The sequence below is a fragment of the Acanthaster planci genome, linkage group LG15 (assembly GCF_054643075.1).
Source record: "Acanthaster planci isolate LZ-2023a linkage group LG15, COTS_SCS, whole genome shotgun sequence".
NCBI classification, from domain to species: domain Eukaryota; kingdom Metazoa; phylum Echinodermata; class Asteroidea; order Valvatida; family Acanthasteridae; genus Acanthaster; species Acanthaster planci.
The window spans coordinates 3589009-3598397 of NC_141791.1; the positions used below are offsets into that span (position 1 = coordinate 3589009).

Sequence of the window (9389 nt, forward strand, 5' to 3'; positions counted from 1 at the left end):
AACGAAATTGAACAATGAACACTGATCCAGTTTGATGCTGGCACGGTCGAGTGAGTCATTATGGAGTAAGACCCTCGAGTCTTTGACGTTCCCAACCAACATTTATAGCAATGCCTTCGCTTAAATGTTTTATAAACACTGAACACATTTTCACTTTTATTTCACTGTTATACACGTACATGTACCTCGACAAAGGAAGTAAAAATTATCATTTGGCGCTTTTGTTTAGGTGTGGTATTAATAACAGAACTAGAAGCTCTAGAAATGTCATTTAAATGGCACTGTAGCGCTGGATTTTAAACGGTGTAACTGCTTGAAATATGCTTTCTGAAGGTTAAGAAAGTAACATTACCTGTGTTGTGAGCCATTTTCGTATACATGTAAGTGAATTAAAAATGGTGTGTATTAAGGCCAGTGCCCCAATTAAGCGAAAGTCTGGAATGGGACAGCAAAAGCGCCACGGACCACCTCTTCGTAAGTGGAGCTGTCGGAAGACAGAAGTCGGGTCTCGAACCCGGGTTCTAAAAGCCATACGACAGCCACGCCGAGTTCAAAATGTTAAGTTTGGCAAGCTGATATAGTGAAAGCACGGTATGTACATCGGGCATTGTAGAATAAAGATTTAATATATTTCTAGTAAAACAATAACGTCAACTGTATTCCAGGTTTCAGTTTTTGTCATTGTTTATTAAGTTTACACAACCTGAGACACGCGTACTTATTATGAAAGTTTACGCGATGTCCCTGAGATAAAATTGAAAGCAGCCCATTATTTTATAAAGATATATATCCTCACTTAGAGGCACCTTCTAAAATTAATATTAAATTTCTTCCATTCTTTTATCATTTCCCCTGTGATATACTCGCTTTTTAATCATTGTCTTCCCTGACCTAGCTTTTGCATTTGAAAACATGTTCCTATTCCGACTCCAACCCCGGCAACTTCGCTGTTCGAGGCAAAAATCGCAATGGTTTCCTTTGACTATGCGGGGTGCACCCTCGCAAAAAGGCCCTAAATAGTCATGATGTCCGCCGAGCTCATTAATAAAAGTTATACACTCAAAATCTTCTATATTAGAGAGTCCTGAGAGCCATGAAATTGAGGAATTGGAGAAATATGGCACTGAGCCCCTGGCCCGGACTCTGGGCTTCAAATTCTGAGTAATTTGGATGCAGTTGGGTCCGAAAATGGCACTATTTGGCCGTTTTGCAGAAGGATGGTTTTTCAAAACGGCTACTTTTCTGGGCAGGGACATTGTCTTCATATTAGGGGTGGTCTGCTTCTGGAGAAAATTTCTCAAAAATTCATTTGTCAACCCCCCGAAAATTGAAAGGAAAATGAAAGGGGACATGTCGATCAGCGTATTTCTGTGCAGCCTGGACACCTGTGAGAGTTGTATTTTTCAAATTATTGCAAAGTGTGGGGATTTGTCATTGCAGTCTATGGGAATTTATTTGTAGTGGTGCACCCTGCGGGATATCACACAAAAGCTTTATGTACATGTACATGTACATGTACTTGTCTTTGCATCGCTCATGTTCTGCAAAGTTCAAACCGTGAATGTTGACTACCCAAACAACAGTCGGCCTCGAGCACGTTCAACAGGCGGCATGAAGAAAGAACGCCGGACTCGGCCAACGGTTCTTTTAATCCCTACATCAATCAAACGAACGTTGTGCAGTTGGCAAAACACTGCTCGTTTTACCAGGAAAAGCCACACGCGTGATATGACACGTACGAGATTTCCTGGCCTACTTCCAGAAGGCTTGATGTTAATTGGTGGTGGAGGTCAAAGGCTGTGGGTGATTGTTTTCCCTTACCCCCGTGCTTTTCCCGTGGTATCAACACTGATCTCAGTTTAGTAGAGATCAGTGGGTATCAATCACCGACAGCGGTGAGAAAAAAAAATTGTGCGACCTTGCATGCCATGCGGTCTGCTTACCCGGTGGACCAGCATCACAGGCGTTAGGCAGGAAGGAAGACGCCTGGTATTGTTTATTCTGGATGAAAGTTTATGGCAAAGCAGGAACTTCGTTGACGTGTAAGTCGGGTGAGTTCAGTGGCAACTCGACTGTCAAACTGGGTGATGTGGTGCTGCGCACAACTAGTGCTAGATTGGAAACCGATCAATTCTTGAACGGCAACAGCTCTGTTACTGTCTTGGACTACGTTGGGACACTATCAGTATGAAGCTCGACGACATCATTCCTCTGCTTGGCAACTTCGGTCGCTACCAGTTCTTCATGGTCTGCTACATGGGCTCGGTCAGCATCGTCCTCTGCCTGACCATCCTCGGCAACGTCTTCTTCGCCGCCGGCACCGGCCACTGGTGCTCGGTCCTGCCCGAGGAGAACTGCTCCGGCTGGACGGAGTTCCGGGACAACTGCACCGAGGTGAAGAGGTCCCTTTTCTCGCCTCTGGAGGGTAACGACAGCACTCGTCCCTACTCCAGCTGCAAGCAGTGGGAGTTGCCGGATGGGTACGTGTTTGACCCGGACGTGCCGCTCGATGACGCCGACAATGAAACTCTCGAGGAAGTGCCCTGCGAAGATGGATGGGAGTACGATAGATCACAGTACAGGTCAACGACCGTTACGGACGTAAGTCATGTCTTCGCAGGAAGTGCCTTTTCCCATGCTGAATCTCGTCTGATGTTTGTTGAATTGCTTTCGAAATGTCCTTCGAAGAAGAAACTACACCTTTCTTTAAAATGATTGTGCAGATATTCCTGGTCACAATGTGTAGATTTTTTTAACCGAAAAATGGTTTCAGATGCCAGTAGGTTTTCCTCAGAAAAGTGACTCATTCCGACAGAGTATCCATCCGTCACTCATCTTTTCCTACCTCCAAATCTTAAAACCATAGGGTTCGTTGTTCTGCCTGTCTTACATTAAAAAAAGGCTGACAGAATGGAAAGGTACGCCGTCATACTGAACAGAAAAAACCCTGTCTCGTTGGGAAATATGAAACAATCTAGTTAGAATGACAAGTTTAATTTGTTTCCAGTTCAGGTATCAAGTAAATGTTGTCAACATGACACGTTCTTGTCATAATCTGCGTGCTGGATTTGTGAAATAAGACAGTGGTTGATTAAAAAACCACGATAAAAAAAAACAATTGATGTAATTGTCAAGAACCAGCACGATGAATTAAGCTCGCCCCAAATGGCCCCACTCTGCACTACGGGCTCAAATATATTGAGTTTGTGTTTTCCCACAATTTTTTTTCCATCGTAGTTCAACTTGGTGTGTGATGATATAAACTTGCCCGGCCTGGCGCAGTCCATCTATTTTGCGGGATTTCTGGTAGGATCCCTCGTGATGGGCACAGTGTCGGACTGGTAAGTCGACTAATTTGTTCCTTATTTCTGAAAACTCTTTGTCTCAAAGAGGCCGAACAAAGATCAGAAATGTGAAAGGATACGCGCTGCGATTTCCCAGACCAAACACACTTTTTTAGAATAGAAATCGGAATTTTCCTGTTTACTTTTTTTTTCTCCTACAACAGCTACTCTGATTTCATCAGACACCTTTTCATCTTTCCTTATTCTGGATATTGTGGCCCATGTCACAGCTGGGGGGTCCACCCCTTCCTCAGAACTCGGCTATGCCGGTATCGATTGTTTTTAAACTTGGCATGCATGTAAAGATAATCCTTATAATTACAAATATGAAGTTAGAATGCAATCAGATATACTGTTTTGTTGCTACGGTCATTCGAAGTTCAAGGCCACGCGCGTGCCGGCCCGCGCGCATTGAACGCCGCAGTGGAAAGGGTGTACGTCTTTAGCTGACCTGTCTTGGAAAATTGGCGCCAGAACGGTATGTTCGATTTTCAAAAAAATGGTGTAAAATAGTCTTAAAGAGTTACTCTAAACTCTTGAAAGCTAAGCTCCTGCAAAAGGCACTATAGTGATACCCCCCCCAAAAAGCTGAGTGGGCTCTTCAGTATTAAGTTGTTCCTATTTTACCATTTTTTTCTGTTTGGTACTGATCAATTTCAGGTGTGGTCGAAAGAGATCTCTACTTCTTGGGCTCCTGTTCTGGTTGGTTGGTTTCATCGTCACGTCGTTTTCAGTCAACATCTACATGTACACGGCATTTCGGTTCCTGGCAGGCTTCGGGGGTATAGGAGCATACATCTCCACTTATGTATTGCGTAAGACGTCCGCTAAACGTAGGCCTACTAATCCCGACCGATAATCCGCTCGCACCAACGCTTTGCATCTACGATTTAAGCCAAACGAATTTGATTGTGACTTTGAATGTGTGACTTCCAGAATACTATACCGATACTGAACGTGCTATCAGACGGTTTATAAAGCCCCACCGTAGATTTTGACCAGTCTCGGCCAAGAATGCGCAACAAAGATGCCCGACGAAATGGTCGGACAACACTTCCCATGATTATGAGTCCGACTTTAAGGGCGGTTCATACCTGGCGCTCAAGCAAACAGGAACGCGAAATGGTGACGTTGAATCACACATTCGTGCTTCGAATTCGCGAAAAAAGTTGAACGCATTTCACCTCTAGCGAACTGCGTTGCACTGTGACATCAAATTCGCTTCTGTGTTCTCCTGGAGTATGAACCGACTTTGTACGTGAGCCCCTGGAACATGCAGCGTGCAGGGGCAAGCACGTGTATTGTTGGACACGTGCGCGGGGGAGGGGGCTTGATAGGTTAATATTCCATCGCATCTAACTTATACAATGGCTGTCATTTCCACTTTGGATGCTATCTTTGCTGTCCGTAAGCCATGCCGGAATTCATGTTGTGCTGATCTCTCCATCACAGTTCTTGAAGTCGTTGGGCAGGCCTGGCGTAACGCCGTCACCATGATAGCCGGGATTTTCTTTGCAGTGGGCTACTTCATTCTCGCGACCGCAGCCATGTTCGTGAGGGACTGGCGGACTCTGTCCCTGGTTCTTTCAGTACCGTCGGTTGTTTTGCTCTTTCCTGTAATGTGAGTACCGTGGGTCTGCTTAAATTCAACAATTAACAACAAATTTGCATAACTTAAGGAATTGCCAGATCGGATTATGTAAGGTAGTTCTCCAGTTTGCCGTGCATTCTCGTGCTGCTGTTTGTGAATGACTCTCCCTATTGAGGACTTTTATTGGTTGGCATCTCTGGCAGATTTGTTCAGGAGTCAATCAGATGGCTGGTTTCTAAGGGCCGGATCGATGAGGCCGAAACTGTTCTGAGGAGAGTGGCCAAGTTCAACATGAAGACGTTGCCTGACGTCCTGTTTGATCAAGCGGACGCACAGGAGCAGATGGTGAGCCCAGTTTCATGGACTGATATGTTTTGCCTGACTTATGAATTATTTCTCAGTAATTTGGTCCAAATCTTCTACGATAGAGAACTTAAAGAAGTAGGAACCCAAAACAATGGCCTTTTTTTTTTAGAAATAGAGTAGGACTCCACAATTTCATTACCGCCGTTACGTATTCTCTAACTTATGAATTAACTTCACATTTTTACAGGAATCGCAAAAGTCGAAAATACCTCCATCAGCCATTGACCTATACAGATCACCTAACATGTTACTCAAGACACTCAACTTGCAGTTCAACTGGTAAGGATTTTCCGTTGTCCTCACCGGTTATGTTTACTATGGGCCTTCGAGCTGGACCAAGTGAGGGCGCTGTTTTCTTAGCAACGGAGGCTCCTAGTTTGGTCTTTGATGGTTCACGAACGACTAAGAAATGCACCCATCATGGTCGCATCGCTACTAACAAATTGGACACTCCCGACTGACCAGCGGTAGCTCTTTTCAATCGATGAGGGGGTGCTTCTGCTCGAGGCGGATACCATTGGACTTTGATTAAATTCAGGACGGGGAGTCCATTTCCATTGTTTGGCAGTTAGTAGTTCAACGACCATCTCCCCGAGAAATTAGCCCAGAAACCAAATACTGTCTTGTGCAAACTGTTATGATTTTCCAGAATAAATTCAAGGTTTGTTTTTCCGTATAGGATGGTCAACAACCTGGTGTACTACGGCCTGTCGCAGAGCACTGGTGAGCTTGGAGTGAACATCTACTGGGCTTTCTTCGTGTCCGGCGCCGTCGAGATCCCGGCCCTGTTCTATGCAGTCTTCGGCGTGGAGTGGTTCGGTCGGAAATGGAACACCGCGGTGCTGGAGTTGATCGGTGGAATCGCTTGCTTGGCAACCATCTTCATACGTAAGCGCTCATCGCATTGGATGAAGTGTAATGACGGGTTTGAATTGTGGCGCCATTCCTGTGAAAAACTATTTGCAAATATCCACTGTAAATCGAGTCCAACGATGATTTTTTTTAAATTCCTATGTTAAACGGAATAAAACAAAGTCAATAACTAGTTTTATCGCTAAGGTTTTACAGCGAGCTAGTAGTTAAGGTAACAAGCCTCGGTTTTTGGAGTTGGTTAAACATTATTTCTGAGATTTCTGCTAACAGAAAAAGTCCATTTTCCACGATATTTTATAAGGGGAACACAAATGTCCCAAAGCATGATGGGTAGCCCCTGGCCTTAATCAGTGCATGTACATGTACAATCTGCGTTCGCATGCGGAAGTACTGACCTGGGTCAGTGGGTCCACAAATATTATCCAATGAGGCCTCGACAAAATTACTCGATACTTCTGCGCCCTTTGATACACCGCTCTTGGTACAAGCAAAGTTCTTGCAGAAAAGGTACGAGGAAACCACACGTAATTACTCCTTTAGCGCACGCTGACTCCTTTTGTGCCGTTTCTATTCCCGTCACAGCCACTGGGATCTGGAGGACTGTCGTATCAATGGTCGGCAAGTTCTGTATCTCTGTCACTTTCAGTCTCATCTACCTGTACTCCATCGAGGTCTTTCCAACACCAGTCAGGTAAAGAATATCAGGACACGACAGGGTGTGGTTTATGTGACATCCTGGAAGGGATAGGGCCGTTTGGTGGCAGCTTTGTGTGGTTCTGTGCATTGGTGGAATTGAAGAAGACCCATAAGGATGATACTGTGTGCAGATTCCCTCTACAAAGCCATTTTAGCAACACTTTCTCGGACCGAGGACATATACGCTGGCATATGTTCTTTAACAAGTTGACACTCAAGCAGTGTTATCCCTAATCCCTGTTCCCGTGAGATTCACAGAATTCTCAAAAAATACCAAAGAAATCTTGAGTAGGATAAGTTGTATTCTCAGGGTGAAAGTCTTTTATTTTGGACGTGAAGATTCTTCTTCCGCCTTAATAATTTTGTCAATAAAGTGTATCAATATAAGCGTGTTTTGTTGATCTCTAAAGTGACCAGAGTTCGCCAAAATGAGTTGCTAACGGCGCCTAGACGTTCAAAATGTGGAGTTTTATCTCAAGAATTCACACCGTTTCGCAAAACAAGGTTTGTTGGCAGACTGTAACACTATGTAGGTGGACTCTTTTGCACAGGGCCGTCGGCGTGGGTGTCTGTTCCATTGCTTCCCGCATCGGAGCCATTCTCTCCCCAGTCATCCTGCTGTCGAAACACGCCGCCGCCGACCTTCCTTTGATCCTGTTCGGCTCCAGCGCCGTTATTGCGGGACTTCTGGTATTCTTCCTGCCGGAGACGAAAGGCCGTAAACTGCCACAGACGCTAAAGGAGGGAGAGGAAATCGGCAAGTAAGTGACCATAATATTACCGACGTGGACTTACAGCACGGCTATGGCTGATTCCATCTCCGAGTCTAACGGAGCATCTGCCGCGAGCGGGAGCACCCCGCCATCGGTTGAAAAGACCCATGCTGGTCGGAAGTGTTCATTTTGTGGGTAGCGACGCGACCGTAACGCGTGTATTTTCTAGTCGTTCGTGAACTAGCAGAGTTCAGTTCCAACCAGAAAAGCCTCTGTTGCTAAGAAAATTGCGCCCTCTCTTGATCGGTAGAGTGGTATAATTACGTCTGAAGAATGAGAGAGCGTTTGTTAGAAGTAAGTTTTGAATGATCGTACAACCGTTTCTCCATCGGTATTCTGGAAAACGTTTCCATCTATGGGTAATAGCGTTCTCAGTCGCAATTAGAGCTCTTTTTGGAACAGTTTGCAATTTGTAAAGTATACCTGTGTCTAGATTGCCGTCCACAGTTTGTGATGCGTAGTCTTGATACCTGCCGTGTCAGTGTTTTACTTTAGGCGCAAAGATGGTGCAGATTGTAACGATTTGATTGCTTATGGAAGATCCTGGTTTTGTTTTTCTTTCTTGTTTTACCAGATGCCGATGTCTGCGCAGGGGAGCCGATGACCAGTCGGCCATTGACCTCTACGAGACCAATGTGAACAAAGACAGTGCCGCCATACTGACAGACCTGGCCTCCAATTAAACGAGACGAGGGGAGAATCGCCAGGAAACGCTTTGAACCGACTCTGTATAGCTACTCCGTGAACAGAGAAATATTCTTTGGCGTACGTGGGGCTTGAACTTTCCGTGATGCGCTCTGCACGTCTTCAATCTTGAGCCTCTCGAACTGTGACTGCACCCGACTCTTGGGTCCGGAGCCGGACCCAGGTCTTCTCCTGTTGGAAATGCCCGTAGCACGTTGAATGTAGACTGAGCCGCAGCTCTGGCAGCTCATTTCTGGCTGATGCTGTTTGAAGTAACACCTGAGCCTATGTAACCCACTTGTTATCCGTTTCAAAAGTTTGGTGCCACTCTAGCTGAAACCACGCCCTCTGCCCATAGACGGAGGTGAACGCGCAACCTGAGCGTTCATCCAATGGACGCTTGTAACCAGTGTCACGTGCGCGTGTAATGATGAGATCACTTACGAACCAGATAACCACCCACCGAAGCCGGCCACCCTCGCTAGAGTCGTGTGTTATTCTTCGCCCCTTTCCTAGCGCATGCGACCTGGACACGGCCGAAGTAACAAATTGCTTAGATTATAATATGGAAACTGTTAGACGGTTTGTTTTATCGGGGATTTGGGCGGGGGGAGGGGTTGCCAAGAGATGAAGGAATGTGATACTGATATTTGCTTGGCGCCAAAAATCAACTTCCGTGCTTACCTTGATTTCAGTATTAAAAAGTTTATGTTTTTGGTTTTGTGTTTGTTATTTTTTATGTGCCGTTAAGATTTCATGTGTATTAGTGTGTTAAAACAAGCTTAATTTGTTATTGTATTAAAGTTCTCATCTTACACATTTTGTAGAGACCTCACTGATCGGCCGCTGATTTCACGTGACAAGTTTGGCTGTAGACCTGACAACCAAGCCCATTCTCATAGCCATTGCTAGTCTTGTCTGCCCAGTTCGATTTTCTGTTGATCCCTTGTCTTTGTTCCACTTATCCTGTTCTGTCACATGTCGTCTGATTTTTTTTTCTGTTTCTAGCACCCAATGCGCGTTTGGAAAGTGTCGACAAATTGTGCGCGTTATGATTGGCCA

At 45.2% G+C, this 9389-nt stretch overlaps 1 protein-coding gene across 1 annotated transcript; it reads left to right on the forward strand.

Annotated features, from left to right (window-relative positions):
- Positions 1-1862: 1862 nt before the first annotated feature.
- On the forward strand, positions 1863-9153 carry LOC110989148 (solute carrier family 22 member 13-like). The gene is made up of 10 exons (XM_022253304.2): positions 1863-2601; positions 3238-3341; positions 4005-4159; positions 4797-4965; positions 5139-5280; positions 5489-5580; positions 5981-6189; positions 6757-6865; positions 7422-7631; positions 8218-9153. The coding sequence occupies exons 1-10, from the start codon at positions 2188-2190 to the stop codon at positions 8324-8326; spliced, it is 1713 nt and encodes a 570-aa protein (XP_022108996.2). The 5' UTR covers positions 1863-2187; the 3' UTR covers positions 8327-9153.
- Positions 9154-9389: the final 236 nt, after the last annotated feature.